This window comes from Glandiceps talaboti, chromosome 9 (genome assembly GCF_964340395.1).
Source record: "Glandiceps talaboti chromosome 9, keGlaTala1.1, whole genome shotgun sequence".
Classification (NCBI taxonomy): Eukaryota; Metazoa; Hemichordata; class Enteropneusta; family Spengelidae; genus Glandiceps; species Glandiceps talaboti.
In genome coordinates, this window is record NC_135557.1 from 18,048,625 (window position 1) to 18,071,124 (window position 22,500).

General features: G+C 35.5%; 1 protein-coding gene across 1 annotated transcript in view; it reads right to left on the bottom strand.

The window, feature by feature from the left end:
* Nucleotides 1-6,944: 6,944 nt before the first annotated feature.
* Nucleotides 6,945-22,500, bottom strand: part of LOC144440207 (helix-loop-helix protein 1-like) — a 16,293-nt gene continuing 737 nt past the window's right edge. Inside the window, exon 2 of the mRNA XM_078129511.1 lies at nucleotides 6,945-9,283. Coding sequence (XP_077985637.1) covers nucleotides 8,861-9,208 — 348 coding nt within the window. The 5' untranslated portion in view covers nucleotides 9,209-9,283 and the 3' untranslated portion in view covers nucleotides 6,945-8,860. The remainder of the gene's footprint in view (nucleotides 9,284-22,500) is intronic.

Genomic DNA, 22,500 nt, shown 5'->3' on the forward strand with positions numbered 1-22,500 from the left:
TCCCATACCTCAGATCTATGATGTAGATTCTACATTTGGGTAAACGAAGTCACGACCTGTGCATATAAACCACGATAACAATACATATAAACCGTAAAGCTACTCATTAACTTTCTGTTATTCAAATGTCTATAGAGATGACCAAAACCGGCGCCTAACAACATCAAATTTCACCGGGTTTTTTCTGAATTTTTTCGATCGTGACAATTTCATTTTAGATTAGTTTTACAAAATTCATGAGTACTTATAACTTTTAATCAAAATATTACTCTAGAATTGAACGCATCTTTTGAAAAATCGAATTATCCGACGTGAATAATGTCGTCCTTGTTGTAAACGACATACTGGAAACAACTGTCTCACACTACATAGTCGTAAAACCATCAGACGTCTTTGCGGCAACTGTGGAAAACACCTACCTTCTTACGGTAGTAAAACATACGAAAATGATTAAAGTAGGGAATTAGTCGTTCCAGTACATAGTGTGCAGGTTGCCGCCAAAACCACTTTATCTCCATTATTGTAATTATTTCAAACACAGCAATCAACTTAAGCTTATTTGCATCCCGGAAAAGCAATTAGCGAATATGATGATAATTTAATAACAATATCTTCATCTTGGTATTTAAATGAAGTGTGCGCAGGTGTGCCATGTTATGTGAAGACATTTATACCTTGAGGGACGTCAGTCACGCATAGCCCCGATTATCTTGTTATTCTGTATGCCCATTTCTCTACTTAGTAAGAGCCATTCTCTGGGGATTTGTCAAGGTATGCTTATACATTATAGATAAATGCAACACTGAACTGTGACTAGAATTTAGAAAAAAAATACAGAACTCAAGACCACATCTGTCATCTTGCCGTTCCAATCTTCGACATTTACTCACACGGTTAGGGTCATGAGAAATACGTGTACCTTTGAGGTTGTTCAGGTTTGCTTTCCCCCTCCCCCCACTCCCCCCCCCAAAAAAAATTCTCTCACTAAAGTGTAGGCAACGTTTCGTGTACGTTGTATCGAGCAACGGTCATACCATGGATACATATAAAGTCATACCATGGCCAAACAGTGACATGAAAGCTGCCGGGTTGTCGCACGTTCTGGACTTTAGAAACTTCGATATCTACTCACAGGATTAGGGTCGAGTCGAGAGAAATACGTGTACTAGGCTTTGTCCCTGTCTTTCCTCACCTGCCCAAAGTATTTTCTCTCCATGGCGTAGGCAATGTAGCATATATCTAACAACGTTCATACAGTGACATTGCATGAAAGATGTCGAGCTGTCATTCTAGACGACACAATTTTCTATGTTTACTGGTAAGGGCTTGAGGTCGTGAGGAAGCCGTGCAACTTTTTAGGTTTGCCTTTTCCCGCCAAAATGTTATCATTATTTCTACTTTTATGATATAACCAACTGTGTATATAGCTTACAATGGTCAAATACTAAACGGTAAGGACAGAAAGTGCAAAAACAAGGGAGTTTCCGAGCAAAAATCCACCATAATTGACTCAATAAATAATATATGATGAAGACTCATCTGCGCAGGTGAATACTTTATTAGTTACAAATAAACAAACAACGCTTGACTTCACATTCCTGAAGAAGGCCCGAGGACTCAAGTCGAAAGCTAGAATACATCCAAATATTTTGGTGCAGTACAAAATTTTTAATCTATTTGTATCAATAAATAATATTTGACTATGTTTTAGTTATATAATAGATCAATATAACAGATCCTAACTTCTCATCCTGGACATATTCACATGATTATCCGTTAAAGTATCAACACAAACCACCCATGTGAGTGGGGATATCTACAGCAGGTCATCATAGTAATTATTCCCAGAGCATTTTCAGCAGTGTTGTCATAATGACTTGCCTCTTCCGGTAGAATGCACCTTGAGCACTCGGGACCGAAAATCAAAGTTCTTCAAACTTTGTCGACTGGAACAATTTCTTCAGGTCCTTTGAAATTATAAATGAAATTTGGGTGGTCCACCGTCTTTTTTCAAGGAAAAATATGATCCTTTACTTCTCGATACAATTAACACAGTATTCGGCGGCCATATTGGATTCTATACAGTAAACACAGTATTCGGCGGCCATATTGGATTCTTTACAGTTAGCACCGTATTCGGTGGCCATATTGGATTATATACAATTAACACAGTATTCGGTGGCCATATTGGATTCTAAAATGGCAACATTTTGAACTCTATTTCAAAATGTGTACTGTGACAACTGATTATTGTTCTTGGGTTTAACTGAAAATGCAAGAGTGGCGCTTTCTTGAACAAGTTAAAAGTAAAAGTTTAAGCAGTTTATTCCCGGTGCGCATTTCACGTTGACGTTGTATATCCCCAAGATTGAATAGGACATGGTCATCGTCGTAAAACTGCAGTCCTCTTTACGACATGCATTCTACACGAATCACCACCTGGTTCAATTCGCCACCGGAAAAAAATGTCCTGGCTTGCGAGAATATGTTTGAATGTTACTCTTTACCCTGTAGTTGTGTAATATACAGAGGTACATACACAAGTTTACCAGCAATATGAAAGTGTACACTATCAGTTGTACTAGGTAGTCATCATATCATGGTAGGAATCGGGTAACTGCCCCCCCCCCCCCGCCACACTACCACCACCAAAATACATATATATATATAAATTAAAAAAGTAAAAAAGAAAACCTACAAAAACACACCAAACAAAAATTAACAGTACCAACCAACCAATCAACCAACCAACCAACCAACCAATCTACCATCCAACCAACCAACCAAAAAACCACACAACCAAACAAACAACCAAACAAACAAACAAATAAACAAACAAAACAAACGATACTGTAGCTACAGCTATTTCAGTTGTAATGGCAAGTTAGAGATTTATGTTTGACAGAGCTTTAGAGAAAAAGATGAAACAAAAAATGACGATATGTAACAATTATGGCTCCACTGATTAGATAACCCTAAGGCCTCATAAAAATTGTGTTGTTCCGATTACGCTCAATTTTGGAATAGGTGGGGTAGGTAGATTTTAATATATATATATATATATATATATATATATATATATATATATATATATATAATATATATATATATATATATATATATATATATATATATATCATATGCGAGTGTCTAGTTCAGGCAGTTATGTTTTCCGTTGCTTTCCATATGGTCTCTGTGTTATTGGTTTCTTCTCGTCAGATGTACAACCATTACAGATTGGAAGAACAGTGTTATATTGTCTTTTTAAGTTGACGTCAGTTTCCGCATCCACGATTTCTGACAAGACTTCACACAATTTTCGCGATTTTTTTTTTTCAAATACGTAAAAAAAGTTTACGGTCGGCAGTGGAAAAACTAGGTGGGGGTCGGGTGACCGGAACAAAGCAATTTTTTTATGCCAAATGTAAAATTTATAACCTGGGATTGAATCTCTGGATAGAAAGCGTATCGGCAAAAACTACCTTATTTCAAACTAGGTCGTGCTAACATTACTTTATGCGGGACACTTGGTATCAGGTACATCTGTGCACGAGATATCGTTTCAACCAAATTATAAATTCATATTTTGATGTCAACTAAAGTTTTAATCAATTTGATCTGGACTGAAGATGTTCACACGACAACTCCATTTCAAGTCAATTTTAAACGACATTCGTGTGTAGATCTTGCCATATAGTCATACTTGAATTATTATTACCAAACAGACGGTGAGCGTTCGACATAATGTTTCTCGTGTAACACAAGACCATCATTCTCTAAACCCAACTAAACTAATTAAGTATGATAATTAGCAATTAGTCACACTAACGAACGGATCATCAGGTTATTACTGTAAACTTAATTGGATACCCCTTCTCTATAGAATACAATAATTGTTTTTACCTGATAATGATAGCTTTAATTTTATTGTATTCCTAAAATTTCAAATAAAAATGAAATTTAATAAGTAACAGCAAAACACATTTTTTGTACATAATGTTATTTAGAATAACACAACACTACTGTTTATATAATGGGAGCTTACATGGCTGTACAAACGTATTTTTTTCTTAAAAACATTGTAAGGAAAATCTGAAAAATTTGCCTTTAGTTTTTTAACGGCTAAGAGGTATATGACATGTTTTCCGAATTATATTAATAATTTTAAGATGAAATTTAAGAGAATAATACACATTCAAATTATAGATTAATTTGCACGAGAACAATTTGTAGTTGATGAAAAATTAATCGAAAGAATGAATGAATGAATAAATAAATAAATAAAAACACATACATACATACATACATACATACATACATACATACATAGTATACATACATACATACATACATACATACATACACACACACACACACACACACACACATACATACATACATACATACATACATACATACATACATACATACATACATACATACATACATACATACATACATATATAAATAAATTCATTAATAAACGAATACTAGTGTGAGACTACGTAGTTTTACATCATCGAAAGTAAAGTAAGCCTTCAACAACATTTTAATACACGGATGGAAATAAATAAAGTAAAAAATAATATCGTCGGATATGAAAATTTTCAGTTGCCAAAACTTCGTCCCGCTCAGACGTAAAATAATTGTGTCGTTCCGATTACATTCAATTTTAGAATAGGTGGGGGTCGGTAGATTTTTTATTTTATTTTAATTTTTTTTTTCATATGTGAGTGTCTAGTTCAGGTAGTTATGTTTTCCGTTGTTTTCCATATGGTTTCTGTTTTATTGGTTTCTTCTCATCAAATGTACAGTCATTACAGATTTCAGTCTTTTTCAGATGATGTCTGTTTCCGCATCCACTATTTCTTGCGAGACTTCACAATTTTCGCAATTTTCTTATTTTTTTCTCTCGAATATGTGAAAGAAAGCTTAGGGTGGGCGTGAAAAGCTAGGTGGGGTCGGGTAACCGGAACCACACAACTTTTTGTATTTGGCCTTAGTGTTATTTTGAAGAATTTTTTTGTTCTTACACACACAGCGATATCTTGGTAAATGATATAATGCGATGTGATGTACGAGATAGATATTGACAACTGTTTTCATGCACATACGTGCTTTGTGTGACCAAAAAACGCGGGAAGGCGAATTCTGACGACAGACCGGCTTCATCATGTCGCGCGCGATTACAGTTGATTAAATCAATCGCCTAAACTTTACCAAACCTGTGTATTTTCCTAAATTGCTTCAAAATTAAACTCCTAAACTCGGACACCGTTGTTGAAAATTATAATATAGAGAGCACGGGAGTCGTGCACACTCACTTGAAATGAAACGTCTGTATAATTTTGGCGGGAAAATGAGGTAAACACGACAAGTTAATCCATTAGAGATTCAGTATTTTTGGGAAGGGAGGAAATTAACGTACAATGGCCTCGAGCGATGCCCTAAATGATTTCATAAAATGTTATACCCATTTTGTGCAGACTATACATTTATTGTATAAAAGAGGGCGGAAATAATCATGTCGTAATTCGTGGTATCTGACGAAGAACAGAGAATTATACACGAGGCATAATTTATATTTGGCAACACATCTTGTTGAATAGGTTGGTTGAGTGTATATAAAAACCCCTTTTATTAATGAGTGAAACTGAACAAAGAGATAACATTGATATATGTATATTCAACGTATACACAAGTATGAGGGAGATCTCGACGACAGCCATCTGCCACTGTCCAAAATGGCGGACGCAGTGGATATGAATCAATAAAAGTGTAACATTTGTTCAGAACAAAATTCACTATTACACAGCCTTTTGGTTAATAAATCAACATACTGTTACGCTAACACCTTAGAACGTACTTGAATATTGACATGTTTTGCCGTTAGCCAGTTGTTGTGAGCCACATCTCGGAATTCTCCTGCCAGGAGGAGTGAAATAACAAGCAAACGTACATAAATCGTAATTTACCAGTAAATTTTAATAGGTTTCCCGGTAATTGTATTTGTTATTAATTTCGTCTGTTATTTGACAAATTAAAGACACACAGGTGGTGTTTCTTTTTAGATGTTAGGTCTTCAACTCTAAGGAATTCGTATTCCCGAGTGTATCGTATAATGGAACTCACTGTCGTTCAGGGTGAATAACGAATTTCTGGCATATCTTTTTTGTTTGTTTCTTTATTTGCACATTGGTCTGACATTTTCGAAGAAAGGTCATATATGAACCCGGTACCGTAAATATTCAAATGATAGCCAAGAGAATAGTCGTGGGTTTTTTCTTCAAATCTACCGATCTTATACACCGAGCCTCTGGTCTATTCAAAGAGGTCAAAATGGTATTACATCCATTCCAGGTTCATTTGAGAAACGTAGGACCAATGTAACATGCATGTTCTCTCTTGTCTGCAGTTCTGCAGGTTAAAAATTTAAAACTGAAAATCTCACCCGTTTTAGACTTTTAGAAATGAATTTCATCATTTCAAGCCTAAAGTTAAACATTGTAATAACCTTAAAACAGGGCTGTTTCTGTAATGTTTACGTCAAAGATGTAGACAAGTAAAGATGTACAAATAAAAGTACAGAAGAAGAATTATTTGATCGAATGATTTTAGGAGGAAGGGGGAATTGTGATAAACTAAAAGGCGTATTCTACATACATACATACATACATACATACATACATACATACATACATACATACATACATACATAGATACATACATACATACATTTGATTTCGAGAATATATCAACTGTACTGTTTTGAACCCAACTAGCATCATTTACTTATCATCATGATCATAAACGTGTGTTGAAAACGTGACTAACGTTTAAACAGCAACTATCATGAGCAAGGTAAAAAATTTCGTGTACCGTACAACCACACAAAAATGGTCGCCAACGTATGACGTAAGAAGAGCAGACGAACACTGTCCTGCCTAATTAGCTGCTTTCTCTGATAAACTTTCACTCACACGAAGAATAGATTTACACAGTATTTTTGTTACAATCGGTTTCAAATTTATACAGACAGAACAAAAAAATCTTCAAACAAATTAAGCAAGACCATAACTTGGAATTGAAAGTTTACTTAAAATAACGAAGGAGTTCACAACATAGCGTTAAAGTATCACGTGACTTGCTATTTCATTGGGGGAAAAATTGTCAAATTAAATAACCTTTTGTCACAATTTTTAAAGTAATGTAAACTTCAAAGAGAATGTTGGTCGAATACGAGTGAAATACGTTCATTATGCTCAATGATCATACACTGCAACTGTTCAAGGATGTTGAAAAATGGCGGAGCAATAACCGTCTTTGGCTTTGCACATGCGTATATCGCCATCAAAAGTGGTCATTTCAGATTATTGTTATTGACCTATAACATTCATCAAACTAACAGAAACAATCAGCGTCCGTAATAATCTTAGTTACCAAGACTTCACTGTGAGCTCTGACTTTGGCCGCCCGAGAGAAAGCGGAAGTCAGACCCCCGCAGTGTAGTCTGGGTAGCTGAGACTATGCGGACATTAAGTTTCAGTGGAAGTAACGTCAACACCTGACCTACTCGCACTTTTCCGCCAAAATTACGTAGACGATTTTTTCTTCCTCGGCAATATTTTGGCATATTTCCTTTCTATTTTGGATTGAAATAAGAAAAACAACCTTTATTTTTGAATTTATGTCAAAATGTTGGCTAAAACATGATTTATACACCATCAAATCATAAACAAATATTGTAATTTCATCAAGATGTGAACTGTCAATTTGTGTAATATATCAAACTCATCTTACACAAAACTAACACTGAGTTGTGGATAGTATTATTATCATGTGAGTATATTTCTTTAATCAAAATGTTATCACTCGCCCAGATGGCTTTTTAGCACCAAACCAAATAAATAAAGGAATATTTTTTTATTGGGATAATTAAAACATGTTATTTTTATACTATCACTATCACTAAATTACCATAATTATGAGAAATATTGCACTTTTCCCAGCTCATTGATGTGAGAATTTTCAAAATATGAATTCCACACAATATCTTAGTGAAAATCGCATTAAGTAATCTTCTGCCGCAGAGGAGAATTTGGAGTAAACTCTTAAAATGTATACTTTCGAGGTAATTATTATACAACATCTGCAAAAAAGTAAACATTTCTTGTTTCTTTTAGTGTAAATTTTACAGCAATCATATTACCTGTCAAACATAATCTTGTGTCGCAATGTTTACTATGAGTTTGTTATTACCAGTAGGAATCTTTGCCGAATGTTGACACTTACAGTTACTTTTCCCATAAGTTTGACTTAAACGTACAGTAAAGTTATACCATAATCTTTCACAGTATCCAGAATCGACTGGAGAAAATGTTCACGTTCCTAAGCAAGTCAGTACCGAGACAGTAAAATAAGGGGGTCGGATAAAAATATCTACGACGTCCCCTAACAATACATGTCCAAAGATTACGTCCAGCTTTGCTTGTGTTAGGCTTGACAAGGTTTAATTATCTCACTACGCTTATGTGCGTTTTTGAACATTTGCAAAGTTGGTACAACCACAAAGGTTTTGGTGCGACTGGTTGGTGAGTAGTTAGTATACACATTACTATTTACTCACGTCGATCAAACGCCACAGTACAGCTATCTACGACTAGTCATTGTGATTATGCAGTTGTCAAATAGTGGGCTGCAACATTACATTAGTTATCAAATATCGATCCGTGGAGATGTTCATAGTAGGTGTCTGGGAACGAGGATGTATTCTAGTGTCGTCAAAAAATTCAGTTTGTGGTGGTCCGATGACGTCAGTTTGTAGGAGATACAGCTTCGTTATGAGACGAATGAATATAGATTAAACATCAAGGACATGGTTCAGATAAGATATATAACAGATAGCTAAACGTAGAATCTCTATTTTAGACAGCTTTTTGTCTGGTGGCAATGTTGGTAACAATTTCCTAAGTTCTCCAAAAGCAACATTGAATGCTTCAACACGTATCCTTTCCCGCGTTGCATGAGCTGTTCTGTACTTTGCCGTAGCTCTTCGACGTCTGCGTCTTTCTTCTCGTGTTAGATGGGCTTCTTTTCTCCCGTTCACACCCATATTTTCGTTCTCGTTTTGAATCTCGTTGTGATTTTCCTTGACTTCTGCTTCAGATGAGATTTCATCCGGTTCCTGTTTTATCGCAGGTAGCACCATCTTACGGCGTACGTCACGACGTATTGTCGTAAGACTGTCCCAAAATATGACCCAAAGGTAAACCTTCCAGCAGTTCTGAAATGATACAGATAGTGAAAAATATTATTTAGAAAAATTGAAATAAACCTATTCATATTTATTGATATATTGCTAAATACAATAAACCCATGGTCATTCGAAAACTATTCTTGAAATGTCAATCTTCTGATTTTTTCCATATTGTGTGAAAAAAACATTACGTCGACCTACGATTTGTGGATTGCTCCTGAACACACCATTTACAAAACAGTCAACATTGGCTGGTTCGTGTTGTCAGCCATACAATATTAATGTCGTCAGATTTTTTCGCGCCAGAATTTTAGTCTCAAAATGTTCCACTCCCTCGTCGCACAAGGCTGTATTCCGACAAACAAATGCCGAATGATAAGTAATTTTTACCGCCATCAGTTGTCTTGAATACGAAACCGTAGATTAAGATTTTTTTAGAAGATTAAAATCTGACCTCATGTAAACCAGATAAGCTAGACAGAGAACATTTATTTCATTCGGCAGTTGACCCCTTTCTCTACAGGTCAAGATATAAGAAAAATTGGGTTTGACAAGTGCATTAACTGTAACGAGACTCACATTCAATATAATCACATAAGGTATTTGAAATAGAGGAAAGCCTCGAATGTTAATAGTCTTACACGTACACGAATGTGGAGTTTTACATCTCAAAATGACAAGCTCACGAATTATCTAGACTGGTTTATTCCTTGTAAAGACCCTTTCCTTGTTATCGAGGGTAAGACAAGTAAAATTGATGACGATTGGTAGATTATGGGGTAAAACGAAACGAATAAAAGCATTGACGGAATTTCTGTTTTTCACTTTTCGGTCTGGAAAGAGTCTTAGGTAACCAACGGTGACGTCATTATTTTGGACAAGATTCTAGACCTATTATTTTGTCTTATATTTGCATCGATTGGCTCACGAGAAACACGTGACCTCAGCTGATTAAAGCCATGTTGGACTTTGCTGCACTTTATTTTATATTCCATTTTATCTTTATTTTTCAAGGATTCAACTTCTTAACCTTGAACTGGAGTTAACTATTGGTGGTTGAGTCACGTGATACGATGCATCCAATGATGCTTGAATATAGATAGAATATGTCATAAAGAGATATAAAAAAACTCTTAAAGGGGTATAGTATATAACTGTGGAATTTTGTTGTTTCTCATATCGAAATATCATTCTGTTAAAACATGTTGAACTTTGTCTAGAAATTGGTAGCGCCCTCATCAATTATTCAGCTCCGGAATAAAAATGATATCATGACGTAATTTTTTGGTTACCAAGAAAATATTCGGAAATGTCAGTCTCAGTTACCAAGTCTCTATAGGCACACCCAATCACGTGGCTCATTCTACGGTGTCAATTACTCCTAGATAAGCTTATAGTATACTGTGTTATGGGTCAATGGTTGTCATAATGGGAAGAGAATCGCGAATAGTTACCAAATGCTCGAATGGTGAACGAAATACTTGTTCGTTCATGAAAATTGACGTGTTTCATACTTTGACTTTAGCCGACGCAAATGGGCCTCGGTTAACGTTACAGAACATGCTCCTTTAATATGCTCCTACAATTAATCCTGATTCTCTTCTCCAACTGGCAAATCTATCGGCTGAAAACTTCGAAGCATAATCGCGGGAATCCTATCAACCCTTGATGTTTCCAACATGACTCATTCAACGCATGCGCATTGTCATTCACGCGCTCCCTGGAGAAAAGACGCTGATTAATTGTATTAAAACTTGCGCACGAATAATCTATGTACTAACTCTTGTATAAAAACAAGGCCACCTTTCGTACTTTTAATTTGGAACTAGGTTTAGCCCCGAGACAAACCAATATCACAAATTACAAATTAAACCATATGGCAATGCACAAACATTACACCCTTCCTCAGTGAAGCCAACGGCGAGGTTTTCAAATGGCCAAATACACGTATTATATTATTAAAATGAACGTACCAAAGAATTATTCTCCTTCGCTTTAGCTGGTTAAAATGGAGTAATAAAGTCGAGTTGTGAATGTTTCAGAGTTACTGTTATTCTACGAAATTATTACAGGAAAATTGAAGTTGTCTTTGCTAATTTACCTCAGGTGACAAGTTATTTTTTTACACACACAGACAGCTTCAAATGCAAAGTGAATAATGAAGAATAGACATGCTTGTCACTGTGAGTCGGTAAGGAAACCTGCTCTGTATGTATGTGTGTGTGTGTGTGTGTGTGTGTATATATGTGTCTGTCTGTCTCTGTCTGTCTGTCTGTGTATGTATGTATGTATGTATGTATGTATGTATGTATGTATGTATGTATGTATGTATGTATGTTTAAATGTATGTATGTATGTATGTATGTATGTGTGTGTGTGTGTGTGTGTGCCTCTCAATGTTACTGTGAAGTTGAAATGTGTCTATATTAATGTAAAAGACATTGAGTCCCATGAGAGAGAAACGTCAAGACAACTTTGATTTCCCTGTAAATTTCTTTAGCTCTAGCTCGGACAAGTATAGAATACATTATAGTTGTCTGAGCCTGGTTCTAGATACTGGCGGATCTGTAGTGTAACGTTTACACAAGATAAACGACACTTTGAAGTTTTGGTACATCCAGCAATTATCATTTATGTGACTGTGTAAAGAGACGAAATATATATCACGCAAACATTTAGGTGATTTTATACTAACAATTGACACAAATAGACCTAAGACATGATACTTGGCGATTTTTGTGGAACTATTTTTCCAAAAAAATTAGTTCTCAGGTTGGAATTGTACGTCCGCAACATGGTGGTTTTGAGTCAAATCCCACCGCTGCCATCAATGTTTTGAAGTTATATATTCCATTTTGAATTTCATTCAGTCGGAAAATCATATGTACAGCAAAAGAGACATTGTCTTTTCAAAAGGAAACCAGTAAATTAACAACGTCTCGGTCATAAAACAGTTCATGTTTGAAAAGTCGGTTCTCCATTCTCAAATAAAATGTCCGTCTATTTCTTTTTATTGGTTGTAAAAGGTAAGGATAACATGTCGGTATACAGAGATGTACCATACTAGATGAGATTTGACGAGACGAGATCTAGATGAGATGAGATGAGATGAGATGAGATGAGATGAGATGAGAGAGCAGTGTGCGGGTATCTTTCGCCAATTTGGTCCAATAACAATAATATTTTGACTATTCCGAGGCTTAAAACGATTTATGTTTTGCAAATTTAAAGAAATTCTAATAAAAACAACACTTGAGTGTTGTTCAATGCGTGTTGTTGTTGTTGGGTACCGTGTGAGTCTAAATATATATGCCCACTAAATTTCTGTAAACATGTTTTGTATCAACCTTCAGACTGAAAAGCAAAATGTGTGCCATTAAAATTGTTTTTTTACTGAGAAAATTGTCCCAAAAATAGGCATAATTGTGTTTGTTTTGTGCGGAAATGGTCAAATATGAGAGCAGCGTCCCTTGACAAAAACACGAACACGGAAATAGTGGTTTGGTTGGCCGACAGATGTCCGATCTGGCATGCTGTGTGCTGAGCTCGTTAGATAATTAGTTTTAATAACCGGCCTCTGTGGATTTCGTAGTTGTGTATCAATTAGTTGGCAAATTGTAGTGGTCATCCAATGATGACAAGAGGGAAGTGAGGTATGTTTTGTGCGTCAAATATACCAATTGATGCATGTAACCAAAATAATAAGACCATCGAAATATTTCGAAAGCTAAATTTCAAAATGGATACCACGTGCTTGTTTCAGTGACGGTAGAGAGGGATTGTGTATGTGGTTCTGAAGCTTTAAAAATTGCATTCAAATACAAGCGATACAAAATACATTCGGGTTCTCTTTATTTGTTGCTATTGGCGCTAAATATCCCCTCCCCCCCCCCCCCCCAACACGTTTCCTTGCTCGATGACACGTTTTCACTTTGTTTTATGCGAATTAGTGCCCACACGACTAATAAAATGTTCGTTTGTCTTTATTCCCCCAAGCTATTCATTCCCGGAATAACTCGTTAATGTATTAGCATGGAAATAGTGTATATTTACAACGTACTAGTTCAACCTGCACACGACCGTAACGAATTCCAACATTTTCAACTCCTAAAATATGGAACGAATATTCTTACGATCGATCTACCTGTACATCCTTCCGCCGAGAACAGTACGTATTTAGTATCGACAAGCAAAACTCTATTTTTTCTGATTTTCTTTCGTGTACACCTTTACCAACTATTTCATGGAAACTCAGAATACCCACACTGATAGAAATACACAGATAACAGAAGCCAAGAAAGAATACTGAAATACAAAATTAATTTCAGAAAACTTATGAGTTGAGTTCCATATGCCTGTTAGTTTACATTCTTTTTATATCATACCCACTACAGTCGTACATCTAATTCTTAGATCGGCCACTCTAATATGACTGTTATAATGGAACTAAATTCTTATACTTAGGCCTCAGACTCCATCCCCACTCACCCCCTCTAACTACATTGGCCAAAATCGAAAATTGCTTCAGACAGCAAATCAATGTCAAATCTGTGTAGAAGTATATGTGGTGCTATGAATACAAAGCCAGTATGCAGTGAGGAAAAACAGTTCTTTTATTGACACTTTACTGCCATGCATTTACTATTATTTACCATTTACTACTTACTATTTACCAATTTCTCAATTCAGACATTTTTTAAAAAGAAATTGTTGCATTAGGGGTGAAAAGCATATTCCATTAAAAGTAAAACTGATTTTGTAGGATGAGAACTAAAATGGCTAGACTCCCTAACCCCAAAGTAAAAGTAGTTATTTTATCCTTCACTAAGACAACTTTAGACCATCGACCACAGAGTTCAGCTCATTTCGGGGTCTCTGACCAAACTAAATATGTACATAATTGCGTGTAACCTACCAGTGAAACGCGACTTCGCTAGAGTGATGTTCGCGTTGGTTGAGGTATGAAGCCGTCGTAGAATTTACTCCAGTGTGTTATCTCTGGAGAAAACAGCTAACCGTCACTTCGGATACTGTACTGGCCGACTGTTTACAACTGCTTCACACTAGAGCGGTGATAATGAATTGATGACACAAACCGAAAAGTGTAAACTTCCCCTCCTCACAAATTCATTCCACAAACAATAAAGAATAGTTCCCGGATGCTATAGATTAAAACTTGTCAATTTAAGATCTTATAATGAAGCAGTGTAAATGGAGGGATTACACGTGTTTTGTTCATTTATCCTTGTTTAGTTAATGTATGGCCGGAACACACACTAGCAACGACAAAAGACACCCTAATTATCTGTCTTCCTTTCACGTAATTTCGTTAATTTGATAGTGTTTCAATTCGTTAATACGTCATCTTTGGCGTCTATCTTCATTTGTTCATCAACAGACCTTGGTGGAGGGTCTCTGGTTCACCTAGTCTATCTGCTAGACTTCGGATGTTCTTCCGATACAATACGACACACGACCGAACATCGCTATCGAGGATGGAACCCGGGCACTTCGTTCGCTAATAGTATCGAAAGAAAGCCCGAACGTCTAGCAGCAAGACTATGGTTCACCGTAAACCTACAGTGCAACAGTTTTATACTACTACAGCTCAGACTATGAGTGATATGAGACTACAGTAACCATTTTGTCGTTCCAGTCTTACCTCAGAGTAGTAGTTTTTCTTATTTTTGTTTTTTTCCCACTTTTGTTGCTTTAAGTTTTACATAAGCAATTCACTCACGTAGTATGCGTAGTGTTACCTTCATTGGTACCGTATTTTATTCTCGTGGTAGCTATTCGATCTCTCGCTATGTTAGTTCCCACATATTGAAGCCATAAAACAGTAACCCCAAACAGAAAGTCGTGTGGTTGGACAACAAATCTGGCTATAACACAAATGTTTAGAATAGAGATCAAAATAATATCAAAGTTAAATATTAGAAATGGCCACCGAATATGTTCCTTACTCTTTTGTAAAACTAAATAAATAACTTAATAACAAAAAAACCCACCTTGTTGGTTTCTATGAAAGCAAGAAAGTAAATTCATAAATTTCGTATCTATTTAAAAAAGATCAGAAATGACATTTCGTATGTATGACAAAGTCTTGCATGATTCAAATTATGGTGAACTTTCAAACGAATTGGTCCCCAAGGTGTTAATCTTCCTCATTTAGCCATTAACACAGCACACTATCTTGTTTGTGATCACTCAAAAACAACAGCTGATAAAAATTCATAGAAGAACCATTGATGTTGAAAATAATTGAACAAAAAAAAGTGTGAGGCGGATTAGTCGTGATGATTTCACTAACGAACCTTTCTCTTCTAAGACAAAGTTAGATCTAATTATTGTCGCGTGTCAGTGTTTGACGGATTACTACCAGTAGACGCCTTGATAGGATCTCACATCGTTATTTTTTCTAGTATTGTTAACGGTTAAACTAATTAGTTTTTGGAAGAATTGATGAACACGATTAATGAATTTGTAAACTACGGCGAGCAATGCGTCCTGGTTACAATAAAAATATATGTAGCTGTGGTCATGTATAAACGGTTTAGAGCTACATTCCAACCATTATGACCGATTCAAAGCAAAATACATATATTCCTTTTTTTTTTAAATATGTGATTTTTTTTTAATTATTGATTTTGACAAAGGTCATTAAGTTCCGGTCCTAACACCTATTACACCCCAAGCTAATTTGCTACATAGTTTTTGTTCAGTCAAATCCCTTTTAGAATACAAATAAATGAAATAAGCCTTTGCAATTATGGGTAGCTTTAAACTTATACAATGTAGGGCTGCATGCATACATACATACATACATACTTACTATGTCTGATTCGACAAATATGTATGTATGTATGTATGTATGTATGTATGTATGTATGTATGTATGTATGTATGTATAAAATGTTTCATTCTATCCAGTTTGATTCCTCGAAACATGAGATGATAAATATTTTCATTCGTGAACACTGTATTTTTAAATTTTTATCTGTCCTTTCAGTTGACAGTTCGTAACTATAGATATCTTAGCGAACAGTTTCCACGTATATAAACCCTTCAATCGCCACTGTGACGTATACATCCGTGTACTAAGTAATATTAACATTGCGTCTCTATATCCACACAATATATTAGACAACCCAGGGCAGTCTATCACTCTTCTATTGTCGTTCAACAAAGTCTTTATAATCTCTAACAATTAAAATTAAACCCTAAAGCTGGAGAGAGAATGTAGAGACTTAATCTTGTCTAATCCCTCGCTATAATCCCCTTGTCATAGAAATCATCTTCCGACCGTAATCCCCTCGTGAGGATTTACTGCCTTTTCGGCGTTTTCTTTAAGTTCGTTTACGCACACGGTCGGTGCAAAGTGCATGTTGTCTAATCCGTTAGTTGGCTCTGTTGTGTCTCGCGCTCCAACGAAATATTCCGATATCTGTGAAGTTGAACACCTTCTCTAGGAATCATTTTTTCCTCCATTAGTCGCCAATCAAAATTTTCATTTTTTTTGTAAATTTCTGACACTTTCCAACTCAATGGAATTTTAGCAATGAACTCGTTTGATACAAAACTTAAAGTGATACCATTTGGCAGAAATATAAATGGAAATAGTTGTCAATTTGTGGTATACATACATACATACATACATACATACATACATACATACATACATACATACATACATACATACAAGTAATCCTGTTGATTATCAGTATAACAGTAAACAATTGAATACATTAAAATCATCAATTTCGTGTGCAGTTTTTTATTTAAAAAACATCAAGTATTATAACTGCAACTCCAATTGTCAATGACTGAAAAGTCTATACCCAATTTTGGACTATGTTTATTAAGGGTAGAACAAGTTGACAATAATACGCGTGCGCAATACATTTTTTTTTAAGTGTACGATATATCGATATGGCAAACTCTAAATCTGAGTGTACAATTTCTGGGCGGCCATGGGTACTTGTCTTGTCGTGCCGAGGAAGTGTTTTGTATGTATGACCAGAAAGACATATGCCATTTTATTTTAGACCAGAAATTTTGAGAACACTGTACATAATGATACAATTGAATCTATTTTACACTCTTTCATCTGAAATATGTAAATATGTAAGTTTATACATTTTAGACAAATCTGCTGAAAAATATACCTAAAACCTGGTGGCACGCGTCTGGATATAGTAACATATGAGATCTACCCTACTCTCTCTCCCCCTTACCGGCTGTCTTTACAACAAACAACACACAAATTACGTTACTTGTAACGTGTGTCTGAACTTTACGTAGTAGATGAAGTTGTAATTTTATTACACATATTTCCCGCCACTTTCCGCGCAGACGATTCCAAAGAATGGTGTAATTTGTCATTAATGTAATTGGTACGCTCAGGGTTCTAGTAATATCAACAGACAAAGAAAATGGCGGGAAATTGACAGACGGAACTACAGTATTTGTTTACTCAAACTGTTCGAAAACGACTTCAATTGCTTCTGTAGTTATAGAAATGTAAAGCCAATTGGCGTCTAATTAATTTTTTAACAAAATACCAACCGAAGTCAAATATTTGAAAATAAATAACTCGAACTGGTTCCGTGCGAATTAATTTTTTATTCATTGAAAACGTTCACATACCGTTGACTTGGAGTCTCTTTTCAATTGATTTCCTAAAATTATAAGACACACAGTCAGTTGACAAACATGCCACAGTTTGTATAATCCTTTCAAATCTTTGACTTTTTCTGCAACATTTTGACACGGTTCAGCCTCCCCTCGTTTAGAATTGGCTCATATTATAGATGAATATTAATCATTTACATGGAATAATTCTGAACATCTAAATGTCAATAATTCGGATATTATCATGCAACATATTTCATCTTTTAAAAGTTTTTAATATCTAAAAATAATATGTATGTATGTATGTATGTATGTATGTATGTATGTATGTATGTATGTATGTATGTATGTATGTACGTATGTATTCAAGACCACCGATAACCAACTCTTCTTCTCGACTATGTTTTAGTACACAGAGAAATTTAACACATATACCCAGTAAATTAGGAAATTCTCTTTTGTAAACGAGTTGTGTACATTTGAGAGCGACAATGGCATATATACATGGTATAAATTATTTGTATAAAAACATGTTTTTTTAATACTTACCCACGCTATCGTGAATTAACGACACTTCTTTAATACATTCATTGAGTTGGGTGATTATTTTCGTTTGATTTCGTGATCGATGTATTAACAGTACGAGTCTTCGTCAAAATTTGTGGAAAAACTAGATCTCACATACTTAGAAATGCCTCTATTTATGAATAAAATACTTGTTTAAATAACTTAATATCCCACTCACATAAGGATGCTCGAAGTGATAAGTTTTGGGTCATAGTGGCAGTCCAGAGCGAAATATTTTTCTGTGCCGTTTTTTTTTCATATGAAGAAATGATTGATGTTATTCGGCCTATTGAAGCAAATTTAATCGACACTAATAACCGAGATATTTGGGTAAACTAAATACACTGGTATGATTTTGGGATGTATCTAGAAATTGCCATAGGCATCAAAAATGAGAATTTAGACCACGCGAATAATGCTATAAAAATTACGGTAATTTTGTACACATCTCATGACATAAATAGACATGTAGGGTCTATATGTTTACTAAATGAGTGTTATGTAAGTATATTTTTAGATTGTAAACGATGTCTGAAATCGGAGAACGTAGCTTTGAAACAGAAATACGAATGGGCTGGGACTACAAGATATTGTGCTAGTATTATTTAAGGCGGGTTTATCGCTCAGGGACACTGAGTGAATACACAGAAGGGAAACATTTGAATAGATAAATGGGGCCAGATTGTCAGGGCCGCCGAGGTCTTCTGGGAATCCTATTGCAGGCTGGGAATGTAATTTCATTATTGTAGAGAAAAGTGTAACAGTTTTTATCCGAACCGAATCGAATTGTGACATGTGGTCACGTAGCATTTATCCGTGTAAATATGCAAATGAGGGGCCACGACTTCGCATAAGGAACTAGAGTTTATACAACAAGCTCCAAAATATCGGTTACATTTTCACAATGCTCTAGTTATTGGAGTGGATTTAAATACTTGAAACACTCTAGATCTTTGAAAAGAGAGTTGAAAAAATTTGTGACGAAAATAATGTGACAAAATTTTGAAAATTTGTGAAAAAAATATCTTCATATAAATACTAAAAATTATCGTGTTCTGTGTGACAGTCGTACCGTTACGGTCTATCGTGTTCTGTGTGACTGTCAGTTTACGGTGTCTTTGCTTTGCTGTGTGTTTTATCTAAAAATGAGAACGTAGAATATAGGCGAATTTCAACCTAATGGTGCAAACGTAAGACAAGTTAAAACGTTCAAAGCCCGCCATTTTATTATTCTCTTTAACTGACGTCAAGTCGTGTGCTACTGCAGTCATAAATATAAAGAATTGTCATAACAATATTCATATACCGCCAATAATTGTGCTGTGGTTGTGTACAGAAAACTCCAGGAAAAAGTGTAAATTTAATTACTCATAATTATTGTTGATGATGAAACAAACGATTCCGTTTTTCAGTCTTTTAATTTCGCGTGGGATAATACCTTGTTCTTCTTCAACCGGTACCCCCACCTGAGTGCCTTTGCTATAACATGATCTGAAATGTCGTTTTTTGTGTGTTCGGACCCGATGTTAAGTGTATCTCACGATCCAGTTTTTTAAAATTTGATTTCCACACATGTCCGATGCCGGCGATCAAGTGTACTCACAGGCGCCATTTTGAGTTGCAGGACGATTTGAGTTTGCTATGAGTAACAGATTGCTAACAACAACGGGACATTTGCTGAAAAGTATAATTAAATTGCGTATAATTAACGCATGGACCTGCTCTTTCTTATTTCCTTTTAAAACACGGAACATTAAAGTTTGAATTATCGTTTGTGTGTTTGTCTGAAATATATTCGTTCCAGGTTCCCACCGAATGTAATATTAATGACTGTAGTCATGTAGTTATCATAATATCCTCAAAGTTCTCCGCTGTAAAGTTAAAAATTCTATACTGAGTATTGGCGATGAAACCTAAAATGGTGAAGCAAGAAATGTGAATGTGTCGTCAAAATTCTTCTCATAGTCGATCGTCTGCCAATTTTTTGCCCTGTCTTTCCCGTCCTCTAATACTGGGGACAATGTTGTGTATCAAACTTTATAAATACGTTTTTGTAGGCCTACATATAACAATTTGTTAATATAAATGTTGAAGTAGGTGTCTAATGATTTATTTAGATCCAAAATGGAGGTAAATCTTGCCAAAAAAATTACAGAAACGAAAGTCTGGTTAAAAATTTGTATTTTTGAAAGTCGAAAATGAATAATTTGGTGAACAGAAAATTAAGAGCATTTCGTCCAAGGTAATTTCATGGGTAAAGTACTTGACTGAATTAGCTAATTAGAAAAACAACCCTGTCAAGTCGTCAGTTGCCACCATACGGTGTACTAAGGCCTTGTCAAAATCCGGCTTTATCCTCTATCATTTTGGATTGGACAGTAAAAAATGACTTGAAGAAATCAGAAAGTGGTAAATATTTTGCCTTGAGAGACAAGAAAATCTGATCATTTTAGGACTGTATATTTTGTAACAGATGCTGACAAACGAACGACGCCAGATTGAGCTGTAAAGCTAGGTCGTGCAAAATTCGAACAGACCGCTTTTAAGCATGCTAAACTTATCACCAACAAAGATTAATTGCTGTCGTTTTTGAGCCGAAATGATATAATTAAGTAAATGGCGTTTCTGCTATCAAAAAACCACCCGAAAAGTGCTCAGAAATCTAAAAACTGGCACCATGCATCAGTTTTCACGCAGAATTCTTAAGCCCGTATGTCGTGAACGTTAACCCAGAAGTGTGACCGCTAAATCCCGAAAGCGCGGGAACAGTTCGATCAGATATTTCAGCATTCGATACTTTGATAGAACGAAGGGTGGTACTAAAGTGGATTTGATACAGTAGTCCTTGCCATAAAAACCAGTGATTTTGACACCTTTAAAATTAATGTCTGATATCTTGTATCTCAATGTAATATTTACTTTAACGACGAGATGTGCATCATTAGTATCGCAGTCAGCCCATACTTCAGCTTTAACCACTTCCGTACCACTTTCCCGCCAAATATATTTGGGCAAAAATTCTTGTTGTAATATTCCCTCCAAAGTATGTTGGATCGAAAAATTTTGTTTGTAATTTTTTGGCGGCTATCAAATAATTACTTTTGGACTGAAGTCTCAGAAGTAATAATTTCGTTAAACTCTCTCTCTCTCTCTCTCTCTCTCTCTCTCTCTCTCTCTCTCTCTCTCTCTCTCTCTCTCTCTCTCTCTCTCTCTCTCTCTCTCTCTCTCTCTAAAATGTAAAAAAAAAAAGATGCACGACATCTGAAAGGTTGCCACTGATTCTAGCGCGGACAATCACATTGACGATTCAATATGATCCATGATAGTACACACAACAAACCCTCCCATTTTCGAATCTACCAATTTAAGGACTGGATAATCAATTACCTTAACAAGAAAATTTTGTAGTCGCTTTATGTGGTACGCAAAATGGTTAACAGTGTATATTATTCCATCCTAAATATTTTCGGAATTCAAGAAATTTTGACCAAAATGAAATATATGCTGGGTGAGTTTGGAACGACAAGAAATGTTTGTAATCCACAGCGCATATTGAAACCACTAAAATTAAAAAAAAAAACAGGGCCGCTATTAACGCTCTACTGCTTCAAATGTGCATTATAGCTGATATATGCAATTGAAAGTGTTCAAGCTCTCTCTCCTTTTATTTAGTGTAGTGTAACTGAGTCGTCAGCGGCAGCCATTTTTTTCCTCGCAGCCGTCTCCGGGGAGTATCTGTAAAACACGAACGCTTTTTCGCACCTCAACGAATTTGGCGACGCACGACAGACAGTGTGTAGGGTTTGCATAATTTCGAACACTGGAATAGAACCTTGGGATTGCAGACGACACGAGCCAGTGCGCAATGGTTTGTATGAAAGTAAAGGAGAAAGTTTATCAACATATGGTGTGATCTATGTTGGCTATATAATAATTCTATTCCTTATTTTAATATAAACAGAAACAACGAAGTGAGTAAATCTGTGTCAATGCCCATTTTTCTTAAAAGCGAGAACATAATACTCAAAATTCGAAGTGGTTGG